Here is an 11,770-nt window from a genome sequence, read left to right on the forward strand (position 1 = left end):
CGCCAGTCTCCTCAGCGGGGATGAGCCCCTCCCCTCCCCCTCCCTCAGCCGGGCCTCCACTCCAGCACACACCAGAGACTGCACGGCCCAGGGGGCTGGAAAGGAGAAACGGACGCGGGCACCTGTTTCCGCCCTGGCCCGGCACGCCTGGGTCCCTTTCCTGGCTGGTTGCCTGCCCGGCCAGGCGCATCTGGCCCAGAGAGCAGGAATGGGGGGCTGGGGGGAGGGGCCAAAGCACAGAACTGGGGGACTGAGGGGGAGGAGCCAGAGAGCACAAGGGGGAGGGGCCAATAGGCAAGGGAGGGGCCAGGAGAGGAGGTTCGGTGCCTGCGAGGGGAGGGGCTTATGAGGGAGGGAGGGGCCTGGGGGGCCTGGGAGGAGTCTGGGTGCCTGGGGAAGGTCCGAGGAGCATAAATGTTGGTCTCATTCCGTGGCCTCAAAGAGTTTCAAGGTTCGCGGGTTACGTGACTGGCGCATGCGCAGTGCTCCGCCCCTCCATCGCACGCACTGCACGCCCCCTCAGTTATACGCATCAGGCCCGCCCCTTCCCTTCCGTCCCAAGTGCGCACGCGTGCTCTCCTCGCCCCTTCCCCTTTTCCGGATTCGCCTACGCGCAGGCTCGGCTCATCCCTACGAAGGCACGCACTGCGCGTGCCCTCCAGTTGCCATGGTGACGCGGAGCGTCCCTGGGGCGGCGCGCGGAGAGCTGGAGCTGGGCAGCCTCGGTGAGTGGACTCTCTCCACCCTTGTCCGCTGGACCGGGGTCCGAGGGCGGCAGGGCCCGCGGAGCCGGGAGAGGACAGGCGGCTCCGGGCTAGGGAAGCTGGGAAAGAGGAGAGAGGGGAATGGAGGCGGGAGCTTCCGCTACCCAGATTGCCCTTCAATTCTCCAGACTCCTCCCTGCGGTGTCTGCCAGCCGGGGCCAGCCTCTCCTGTGGGTCACGCCAAGTGGGGAAACTGAGGCGGGGGGGCGAGTGCCACTCAGGAGGAAGGAAAGAGGGATTTGTTGACTGCCCACTGTTGCCGGGCAACCACCCTGTGATTTAGGGAAACTGAGGCAGGCAGAAGCGTGACTTGTCTAGGGTCACATGGCTAGGAAGAGGGCCACCTGGCCCAGGAAAGACCAGTGGCACGTGGGGCTGCAGAGCTCCAGGGGAGGCCGGCCCAGAGAGAGGGAAATTCTGCAGCCCCGAGAGGTCGCTCCGTGGGGGAAAACGAGATTTTTCTGCAGAGATAGATGTGGCTTCATAGTGCGCTCTCCATCCAGATGTGGCCACACCCACCTGGGGGTGGGGCCTTGGCCGGAGAGGGAGGCGGGGGCGGGGCCTGGGCTCCCAAGAGTGACTCTCACCCATAGGGGGCCAAGGAAGTCTGCTAAGTGCTTGGCAATCAGCATCTTGCTTTTCCCCCATTGCGTCTCTGGGAGGTCTCTGGGTGCGCTATTGGTCCCAGCTTGCAGGGGAGGACAGGTTACGTGAGCCGCCTAGGGTCCCGCAGCTAGGACGCCCTGGAGGCCGAGTCCCGAGCTCGAACCCTATCCGAGTGCCGCCCCGAGGGGCTGCGAGTGCAGAGCAGCGGAGCGGGCGGGGCCCTTGCAGGACACAAAACGTCTGGTTCTGAAGCAGCTCTCTCGGCTGACGAGGGAACTTCAGAGGACTGGGAAGGTGGCGGCCGGCCGGCGGCGGGACGAGCGCGGGGCTGTCCGTCACCATCCCGTCACCAGTGTGGTCAGCCGGCCGGCAGTGGGACGAGCGCGGGGCTGTCCGTCACCATCCCATCACCAGTATGGACGGCCGGCCGGCAGTGGGACGAGCGCGGGGCTGTCCGTCACCATCCCGTCACCAGTGTGGACAGCCGGCCGGTGGCGGGACGAGCACAGAGCTGTCCATAATCCTTGCGTTCCTGTCCCTGGGCTGTGGCAGAACAAAAGCGACCTCCTACCAGAGGGAACGCCCAAGTGAGCCAGGAGCAGCAGGAGGGCCGTCTTGCCCGAGCTCAGGCTGGGGGCCGGGTGCACTCCGTCCATCCTTGGGTGCTGACAAAGGCCGGGGGGATCCTTGAGCGACAGGCCATAAAAAACCCAAGAAGACCCCAGTCCTGGAGAAGGCAAATATTGGCCCGGTAGGACTGGGGGGATCCCCTGGCCCGTTCCAAGTCAGAGCCCAAAATACTGGATGGCCGGCTCTTTGGCTTCCGGCTGCGGCCAGAACAGGCCTCGAGGAGCCGGCAGGTCCCCGCTCGGGAAGTCCGCTAGCGTTGGCCGATAAGCCGAGCGGGCCCGGGGGCTTGGCTGTGGGCGGAAGAGCTTCAGCGGCGGGAGCCGGGAAGGGCGAGTGTTCTTGGGCTCTCGGGTGGCAGGAAGAGCTTGGGGGCGGGGGCTGGTAGCCACTCTTGTCACTAGGCCCTTGGTAGAACCGCCCCTTGTAAGCACTGAGCTTGGCCGACAACTGGCGCACTTATACGAACCAGTAATTGTGGCCGGGCAGCGCCGCTGGGGGCCCCGGAGCAAGAGAAGGCTCCCCCGCCGCCCGCACCCGGCTCCGCAGGAACACCAGGGGCTGCCTCGTCTGCGACAAGGGTCGCGAGGCTCTGTGCTGGCGTCTCGTCCGGCAGCAAAGGAAGCAAGAGGGGCTGGGAGTTTCAGGCCCGCGAGCTCCTGGGACATCCTGAAAGGTGGCCGGCAGCCCTATAGAAAGGGGCGCCCAGGCCCCCTCGAGAACGTGGGGCCGGACTCGCCCCGTTCTGTGCCTCGAGCCGCTAAGCTCGGGGGAGCTCTGGGCAGAGGCTGCCCGTTCTCGCCGGCTCGACCGAGTATCTGAGGCTGAGGGGAAGGTGCATCGGAGGAGCTCGCACTCTGCGCCTTTGGGATGGAGGGGGCGGCTGGGCGGCTGCGGGGGGACCCGGGAAGGAGGCAGGGCCGGGGGGGACCCGGGAAGGAGGCAGGGCCGGGAGGGCCAGTGAGCCTGGCGGGGGCGGCTGCAGGGGGCCCGGGAAGGAGGGATAGCCCGGCAGAGGCTGGGGGCAGAGGCCGGGCAGACTTGTAGGAGCCAGATCCAGCTGGCGTGGGATGGTCCTCGGTGTCAGGAGTGCGACATTGCAGCCAGAACAGGGAGGACACCTCGGGGGCTCCGAGCAGGGAGGACTCACAGGAGTCAGGAGGAGGCCTTTGACCCTCCGCCCTCGTCCAGCCTCCTTTTGCCGGCTTTGGCTCGGGCCGTGGTGAAGGAGGGTGCCAGGCCCCGAGGGAGAAGAGGCAGAGGGTGGTCCTGGGGAGCAGGGAGCACTGGGGCCGCTGGGTCGGTCCGGGTTGCCCGAGAGAAGGCTGGAGGATCGGCCTTTGGGCTTCCTTTGGGTTCTGGGTGGGATCAGGAGGCTGAGGTTCTGAGATTCCCCCCGGGACTAACCCCTCCCTAGCCAGGGTGGAAGCCACATCCCGTCAGCCCTCAGAAGTCACACTGACCTCCACGGGGGGGCGCCTGGGCACTCTGCGTGCGCCCCCCTTGTTATTAGGGCCAGGAGCTGTCCTTGTTCATGGGGAATTGAGGCTTCAGGAGCAGGGGCTGGCCACCAGCGCTCAGGGGTGCCCACAGTACTCAGGGATGCCTACGGTACTCAGGGGTGCCCACGGTACTCAGGGGTGCCCATGGTACTCAGGGATGCCCACGGTACTCAGGGGTGCCCACGGTACTCAGGGATGCCCACGGTACTCAGGGATGCCCACGGTACTCAGGAGTGCCCACGGTACTCAGGGATGCCCACGGTACTCAGGGGTGCCCACGATGCTCAGGGGTGCCCACGGTAACTCAGGGATGCCCACGGTACTCAGGGATGCCCACGGTACTCAGGGGTGCCCACGGTACTCAGGGGTGCCCACGATGCTCAGGGATGCCCACGGCACTGTGCCCACCTCCTCCCAGCTGCCCATTCTCCCACTCTCTGCGGCCCCACTTCTCCCAGAGCTGATGCAATCCCCTTGTTCCTTGTTCACCCTGTTTCCTCCTTTAATTGCTTCCTTTTAGAAACCGCCCAGACCTTGCGGGGCTTTTCCTTGTAAACTGTGGCTCACTTTGTCCAGCGGCCCGAGCTCTGGGCCTACGGTGGTCAAGCTGTGTGACCCTGTGAGTCCTGTAGCCCCCGCCTGCCTCAGTTTCCTCATCTGTACAATGGGGATCACGGGGGATGGTTGTGAGGATGAGAAGGGATGCTGTTTGCACACACAAGGCCTGGCATACAGTAGGCACTTCATAAATGCTTCTTCCCTTCCCCTTCCTCTTCCCCACAGACTCAGTGGAAGGAAGTGGGGCCCAGGAGGCTCTGAGGGCCCGTGAACCGTGGAAGGGACTGATGGGAGGGATGGCCCAGAGGTGGAGGGGGGCTGGGGGGGGTCTCAGGAACAGCCAGCTGGCAGCCCTGCGGGGCGGGGGATGGGCACGGGAGGATGGCGCTTTGCGGCCTGGGCTGAGCGGCGAGAACGAGGGCCCCTGGGCTTGCTGCCGCCGCCCCGCCGCCATTGCCGGGTTTGTGTCCCCAGGGCCTCAGCCAGCATGGAAGCCACCGGGGTGCGCCTGGGGCCGCCCGTCAGCCGGGACCGAGTCATTGCTGACTTTCCCAAGGTGAGGGAGGGAGCCCCCGCGGCACCCCTCCCCTTCTCCCCCCTCCACCAGCAGACCCCTGCCCATCCCCCCCTCCCAGCAGCCCCCTGGCCCTCACACGCCCAAGTCCCAGCTGGAGCGGACTCTGGCGGGTCCGCCCCCTCCCAGCCCTCGGTTTGGCGCCCATTCGGCCTCCTCTGATTGGTCGGCTTGGTCTCAGCCCGGGCCGGCCCCGCCCCCACGGTGGGGAGCTGTCCAGCAGAGACTGGCTGGACCCGGGTCCGCCCTGGGGGGCAGCGGGGAAGGGGCCGGGAGAGTGCGGGCAGCAAGGGCCCGCCTCGGCCTCCTGGGGTCAGAGGTCAGAACCTCAGCATGAGTCAGCCAACGGGGTCACCATGCTTGCTTTGGGCTTGGAGCTGGCGGGAGCCGCCCCGCCCTCCCTAGGAAGGAGACCCAGGCCCGCGCCCTTGCTGGCCCCCCAGCTCCCCTCCCGTGGCCCTCAGACCCCCCTTCTTTCAGTGGTACACGCCCGAGGCCTGCCTGCAGCTCAAGGACCACTTCCACGGGCAGGTGCGCGAGGCCTGCCGGGAGAGGAGGACTGGCTCGGTGGGGTGAGTGGGGGGGAGGGGCCCGGGCACAGCTTTGACCTGGGGGGAGGGAGGCCAGAGTCGGGACCCTCCGCTGCAGCTCTGGGGGCCTCCAGGCTCTGCTTTCTGCGATGGGGACCAGGGCAGGAGCGCCCAACCCGGAAGGGCGGCTGCCAGGCCGGGCCGGCTCGGCTCTCGGGCCTCCGTTTCCCCATCTGTAAAGTGAAGGGATGCTCCCAGAAGCTTCCAGTCCTGGGAGGGCGGGCCACATGTTCTCTGCATCCTGGGGGGCGGGTGCCCCAGAGGAAGACTAGGGCTCTTCCCGCCCTCAGGGAGCTCCCGGGGAGGCGGGGCTGGTGGGGTCAGGGAGAGGAGGGGCCATGGGGAGGTCACTGGGGGACACAAGACACTGCGCACGCGCCGCACTGTACACACTACACACGTGCTCCCCTGTGCACCCGCCCACACATATCACACAGTGTAGGCGCTCCCACGTCCCACACAAGCGCCCCTTTGCTGCCGGGAGCCCGGGGACATCTTCAGAGGCGGCTGGAGGTGGGGCCTTGGCCCTTCCCAGTGACCACCCCCGGCCGGGTGAGCGGGCGCCGGGGGGCCAGACCCCTGAGACTTCCGGGTTGGACAGAGGGAGCCTCCCCTGGTGGGGAATCAGGACCACGGTCAGCGGCTGGGGGGGCTGCCAGGCAGGTGCAGAGGGACCGGCCCGGGGCTGGGCCCTGGGAATCTCTCCAGGAGCACCCGTGGCCTCCAGGAGAACCAGCCGGTCCCTGTGTGTCCCTGGCCCTCTTCCCCTCAGGGGCCACAGGAGCAAATGGCTCTCCCCGCGGGGCTCCCACTGCCGCCCACCCCGGCAGCCCCGACCGGCTCCCCTCTGTCCTGTTTCACTTAGACTCTGGCTTCCTAGGGGGTGGGCCGGCTGGCAGCGGGTGTGGGCTGGGGGGAAGGACCGGGCTCTGGGAGAGGGCGGGGCTCTGGGAGAGGGCGGGGCTCCGCGGAGGGTGGGGACTCTGGTAGGGGGCGGGGCTCTGGGGAAGGGCGGGGACCCTGGGAGAGGGCGGGGCTCCGCGGAGGGTGGGGACTCTGGGAGAGGGCGGGGCTCCGCGGAGGGTGAGGACTCTGGGAGAGGGCGGGGCTCCGCGGAGGGTGGGGACTCTGGTAGGGGGCGGGGCTCTGGGGAGGGCGGGGCTCCGGGGAAGGCCAGCCCCCAGTAAGCCCCCCTCCCGCTGTGCCCTCCCAGGCTGAAGGTATCCAAAGTTGTCGTCCTGGGAGACCTCTATGTGGGCAAGACGAGCCTCATCAACAGGTAGGCCCCTGGGCTCGGCTCCCGGGTCTCCCCCTCCCCCGGCCCTCTCCGTTGTCCCGGCCTTCAGGGCTGACCACTGGGATTGGGCCCCGGGCTCCGCCCCTCCTGCGGCCCCTTACTGTGGGTTCTGGACCAACAGGCCCATTTCCCAGGCGCGCAGGGGGAGGTGGCCGGGCCGCCCGCTTTGTGGAGAAGGCCTGGGGGGCCCCGCGGGGAGGGAGGGGCGCCCGGCCGGCCTCGTGCCCAGAGGTGGGGCCCAGAGCCGGGTGTGCCCGAGGGCGGGAGGCGCGGACCCCCTTTCCGCCTGACCCGCTGTGGCTCCAGGTTCTGCAAAGACGTCTTCGATCGGCACTACAAGGCCACCATCGGCGTCGACTTCGAGATCGAGAGGTTTGAGATCGCAGGCGTCCCCTACAGCCTCCAGATGTGAGTGCGCCCCTCCCCTCCCGCAGGGCCCGCTGCCCTCTGACCCGGGCCCAGGGCCCCCCCAGGCTGGAGAGGGGCGGAGGGGCCCCCCTGAGGGGGGGGAGCACTTGAAGGGGTGGCTCTGATCTCAGACCATGGCAGGTTGGGCCCCAGGGAAGGTGGGGAAGCCGGGGGCTCCGGGTCCTGACTGGCAGGGGCCCAAGCTGACTCTGAGGGCCCGAGAGCCCCTGGGGGCAGAGCCCTGCTGGGAAGGGTCAGCCCGGCCCCTGCATGGGCCCCGAGGGAGAGGCTCAGGGGCCCTTCTGGCCCCCGGCTGCTTGGGGACCCCCTCCCACGGGCCTCTCTTTCCCCTGCAGCTGGGACACGGCAGGACAGGAGAAATTCAAGTGCATCGCTTCTGCGTACTATAGGGGCGCACAGGGTGAGCCCAACACGGAGGGTCCCGGCGGGGACACAGGCCCCCCCCATCCCAGGCTGCTTCTGACCCCCCCCCTTCTTGTGCCCGGGCAGTTATCATCACTACGTTTGACCTGGCAGACATCAAGACCCTGGGACACACCAGGTGAGCCTTCTGGCGGGGGAGGGGTGGGAGTGCCCCCCCAGTGAGCGGCCCCCCACTGCCCACCCAGGGAGGGCGGCTCTGCTGCGGCCTTCGGGGTCCCAGGGAGGAGCCAGCCCCAAGGTGGTGAGGGCCCAGCAGGGCTCCCACCTGAAGCCTGGCACCAAAAGGGGAGCAATCTTGTGGCCCCCGGTGGGGGGGAGCGCCTCCGCTGCCCTGACTGGCCTCTGGGAGCGGTGTCCCCGGGGGCGCGTCCTTCCCTCCCTCCTCCTTTCCCCCCTTTCCCCCTCACTTCAGTCTCTCCCTCCTCCCTCCTCCCTCTCCCCCTCCCCCTCCTCCTATCCCCCCATGCCCCAGGCAGTGGCTGGCAGACGCCCAAAGGGAGAACGAGCCGGGTTCCAGCTTCGTCTTCCTGGTTGGGACAAAGAAGGATCTGCTGGTGAGCGGGGTCCGGCACCTGGCTGGGGGGCGCTGAGGGAGTCTGTGCCAGGCTTGGGGGCACTGGGGGCGTCCGTGCCCCGCTGGGGGGCGCTGAGGGAGTCTGTGCCAGGCTTAGGGGCACTGGGGGCGTCCGTGCCCCGCTGGGGAGGTTGTCGGGGGGAGGCCGGCCCTGCCCCCAGCTGGGCCCGCACGCTAGAGCCCCGCTGCCTCTGAGACCGGGCCGGGTGGGGGGCTTTCCCAGTCCTGGATCAGTGATGGGGGAGGGGGGTTGGAGGGGGCTGGGCATCGAGGAGGAGCCGGATCGGTTTAGTCTGGAGGCCGGCCCGAGGAGCCAGGTGGACACTGTCTCGGACCCCCGGCTGCCCAGAGGGAGGGGCTGGCCTGGGCTCGGCAGAGCTGAGATCCCAACCCTGCTCCTCCTGCTCCGTGTTCCGCCTCCGAGCCCCGTGGGGCAGCGATCTCCGCCTGACCCGGCAGGGGGGTGCGGTCCCTCGGTCTCCGGCCCCCAGGGCCGGCCTTTGGCGGCTCCCAGCCGGCCGGCACTGCCACTCTCCCCCAGTCAGGGCCCGCCTGCGAGCGCACGGAGATGGACGCCGTCCAGCTGGCCAACGAGATGCAGGCCGAGTACTGGTCAGTTTCGGCCAAAACAGGTGAGTCTGGTGCGGACACTGAGGGGGGAAGGGGGAGTGGGGAGGACTGCCCAAAACCGGCCCCTTCAGGCACAGGGCTGGGTTCAAATTTAGCCGCGTGGTCTGGAGATGTCGTGGGTCCCTGGGACCTCAGTTTCCCCATCTGTAAAGTTAAGGGTGGGATGGAACATTTTCCGGGGTCCCTCCAGTCTATTCACTGTGGGCCTGAGACCCCCGGAGCCCCCGTCCTCCCCCAGCTTGGCCAGGGCTCAGTGAGAAGCCTGGAGGGAAGGGGGAGGGGCAAGAACTGGAGCCCCCTGTAAAAGAGGGTCCCTTTGAGGAGGACGCGATGCTGCCCGGGGGCCCTCGGACCACCCAGCCGGTAACCCCACGGGAGGGGCCCCGACCCAGAGGTGGGGGCGGGGGGGGGGCCTGTGTAGTGCCCTCTGGGGGTGCCGGGGGGGCTGCTTCCCGAGGGCGTGACCCCTGGTGTGCCCTCCGTGTCCCGTGCCCCAGGGGAGAACGTGAAGGCCTTCTTCTCCCGGGTCGCCGCCCTGGCGTTCGAGCAGTCGGTGCTGCAGGAACTGGAGCGGAGGGGCGGCCGGAGAGCCCAGATCGGGGCCGGGGCCTCCATCAGCATCGGTACGGCGCCCCCTGCCGGCCCCCTTTGTGCTTGTCTGGGGAGTGCTGGGCTTCCCAAATCTGGGCCAAGAGTCAGCGCTGGCCCACAAGACCTGGGGCTCCAGCCCCTCCCCCCTAAGGCAGCCCGGTCCCGTGTGGCCCAAACGCCAGCGGCGTCGGAGCCCGTTCCTGAGGTCGCCAGCTGGTCATTTCCTACAGAGCCATAATGTTCCATAACACTCATATACCACAATTTACCCAGCCATTCTCCAATGGATGGGCATCCATTCATTTTCCAGCTTCTAGCCACTACAAACAGGGCTGCCACAAACATTTTGGCACATACAGGTCCCTTTCCCTTCTTTAGTATCTCTTTGGGATATAAGCCCAGTAGAAACACTGCTGGATCAAAGGGTCTGCACAGTGTGATAACTTTTTGAGCATAGTTCCAAATCGCTCTCCAGAATGGCTGGATGTGTTCACAATTCCACCAACAATGTATCAGTGTCCCTGTTTTCCCACATCCCCTCCAACATTCCCCATTATCTTTCCCTGTCATTCTGGCCAATCTGACAGGGGTGTAGCGGTATCTCAGAGCTGTCTTAATTTGCATTTCTCTGATCAATAGTGACTTGAAGCATCTTTTCTTATGGCTAGAAATAGTTTGTTGCTTCCCTTCTAACTTTGTCTGCATTAGTTTTGTTTGTACAAAAGCTTTTTAACTTGATACAATCAAAATTGTCTACTTTGTGATCAGTCACGGTCTCTAGTTCTTCTTTGGTCACAGATTCCTTCCTCCTCCACCAGTCTGAGAGATAAACAATCCTCTGTTCCTCTAATTTATTTATAATCTCGTTCTTTATGCCTAGGTCATGGACCCATTTTAACCTTATCTTGGTCTACGGTGTTGTGTGGGTCCCTGCCTAATTTCTGCCATACTCATTTCCAGTTTTCCCAGCAGTTTTTGGCAGCGAGTCCTTGTCCCAAAAGCTGGGTCTCGGGGTTTGTCAAACCCTAGATTGCTTTAGTTGTTGACTATTTTGTCCCGTGATCCCGACCCATCCCACTGATTGACTCCCCTGTTCCTCAGCCAGCGCTGCTTTATAAGACGGTTCCAAGCGCAGCGAAGGCCCTCTCTCCTTGGCCCGCCTCAGTGCGCTCCCCAGGCTCCCAGGTGGATGGGTTCGCCGCCCACAGAAGAATGCTTTCTGTTTCCTTTATTTACAGGGATGGAGGAGCACTCTGCTGCGTGCCGGGAAGGTGCCAGCGCCAGCAGTCCCGGGTGCTGCTAGGTGGGATCTCTGGAGCCCCAGGACAGTCTGGGGCAGACGGAGCATCTCTGACGAGACGCCAGAGATGCTCCGTCTGCCCTCGGGACGTGTGCCCCCTTCTGCCTTGCCTGGCCGCTGGCTTCCTCGTCTGTACGACGGGCACAGTCGGAACACGTGGTGGCCAAACCCACCCGCCCTCGTGTTTTCTCCAGACACCCTCCTCTACTCCCCTCCCCCAGCGACAGGCCTGTGGCCTTGACCGCACCGGAGGGAACCGCCCAGCCCCACACCTCCTGGAAGCTGCCAGCCACCAAGGGCCGTCCCTCCTGAGCTGTGACCCCCGGGGCTGCCACCTCCACACTGTCAGCACTGGGGCCATCACGGCCTGGACTGTCAGCCCCAGCTCCATCACCTCCTGGACCGTCAGCCCCAGCTCCATCACCTCCTGGACCATCAGCCCCGGCTCCATCACCTCCTGGACCATCAGCCCCAGCTCCATCACTGCCTTGACCATCAGCCCCAGCTCCATCACCTCCTGGACTATCAGCCCTGGCTCCATCACCTCCCGGACCATCAGCCCCAGCTCTGTCACCTCCGGCTCAGTCAGCTCTTGGGCCGTGACCCCCAATGCCTTCACTTCGGGCCCGATTCCTGGCATAGGGAGATGGCCCGGGCTGGAACAGGTCCCCCAGCAAGGCGGCCCCTGACCGCTGGCCCCGGGAGGAGCTCGGTTGGACGATGTCGCCTGGTCTTTGGAGAGCGGCCCAGGGCGTGGGCAGGAGCGGGCTCTGAACTCCGGCAGGGTCAGTGTCAGGACCTGCCCCTTGTTCTCAGCTCGTACAGCAGCCCTGGGCTCAGCCCCGGGAACGAGGGCCCGGGGAACGGCTCCTTGTTTTCCGGGGCCCGAGGGGCGTCCGCAGCCTTGCTGAGCCCCTGATTCCAAGGCAGGACGCCTTCCTCGACTCCAGCTGAGACACCACCAGCCTCTGCCGGAGGGCCTGGCGCGGGGAGGGGGCGAGGGGGGTCTTCACCCGTGTTCCAGCTGAGGCTGGCAGCTTGGCTTGAAGACCCTTCCCCCTGCAATCACCCTTCAGCTCTCACTCCAAAAGTGAACCCCGTGCCCCAAGGAAGCAGACACGGGGGGATCACCACCCTGCCCTTTTTGGCTGCCCCTTCCCCCTCCTGGCGCTCCCTGAGGTGTGGCCCTCTCAGACCCCCGGATCTTTTTCAGACAGACTGCTCTCCCTCCATAGCCCTCTCTGCTACTTAATTTGTTTAATTTCACATTTATTGCTATTAAAAGCCATCTCGGATTCGGCCCGA

General features: G+C 66.1%; 1 protein-coding gene across 7 annotated transcripts; it reads left to right on the forward strand.

Annotated features, from left to right (window-relative positions):
• The first annotated feature begins 39 nt into the window (after positions 1-39).
• On the forward strand, positions 40-11,770 carry RAB36 (RAB36, member RAS oncogene family). 7 transcript variants are annotated; one of them, XM_051973391.1, is made up of 12 exons: positions 40-725; positions 4,020-4,233; positions 4,532-4,613; positions 5,112-5,203; positions 6,435-6,500; positions 6,825-6,926; positions 7,283-7,347; positions 7,437-7,488; positions 7,783-7,924; positions 8,486-8,576; positions 9,072-9,197; positions 10,404-10,564. In XM_051973391.1, the coding sequence occupies exons 2-12, from the start codon at positions 4,202-4,204 to the stop codon at positions 10,466-10,468; spliced, it is 915 nt and encodes a 304-aa protein (XP_051829351.1). In that variant the 5' UTR covers positions 40-725; positions 4,020-4,201; the 3' UTR covers positions 10,469-10,564. The 7 variants fall into 7 exon arrangements, with proteins under 7 accessions (XP_051829351.1, XP_051829355.1, XP_051829353.1 ...); XM_051973395.1 differs by having other exon boundaries at positions 7,843-7,924; XM_051973393.1 differs by having other exon boundaries at positions 4,020-4,118.

The sequence above is a fragment of the Antechinus flavipes genome, chromosome 1 (assembly GCF_016432865.1).
Source record: "Antechinus flavipes isolate AdamAnt ecotype Samford, QLD, Australia chromosome 1, AdamAnt_v2, whole genome shotgun sequence".
Classification (NCBI taxonomy): domain Eukaryota; kingdom Metazoa; phylum Chordata; class Mammalia; order Dasyuromorphia; family Dasyuridae; genus Antechinus; species Antechinus flavipes.

Excerpts from the sequence above, each read along its gene's own strand:
- RAB36 (XM_051973389.1), top strand. The coding sequence starts at position 6,473 with ATGTGGGCAAGACGAGCCTCATCAACAG. Across the intron at positions 6,501-6,824 it reads AAGACGAGCCTCATCAACAG|GTTCTGCAAAGACGTCTTCG; the intron begins GTAGGCCCCTGG and ends CTGTGGCTCCAG. Across the intron at positions 9,198-10,403 it reads CGGGGCCTCCATCAGCATCG|GGATGGAGGAGCACTCTGCT; the intron begins GTACGGCGCCCC and ends CTTTATTTACAG.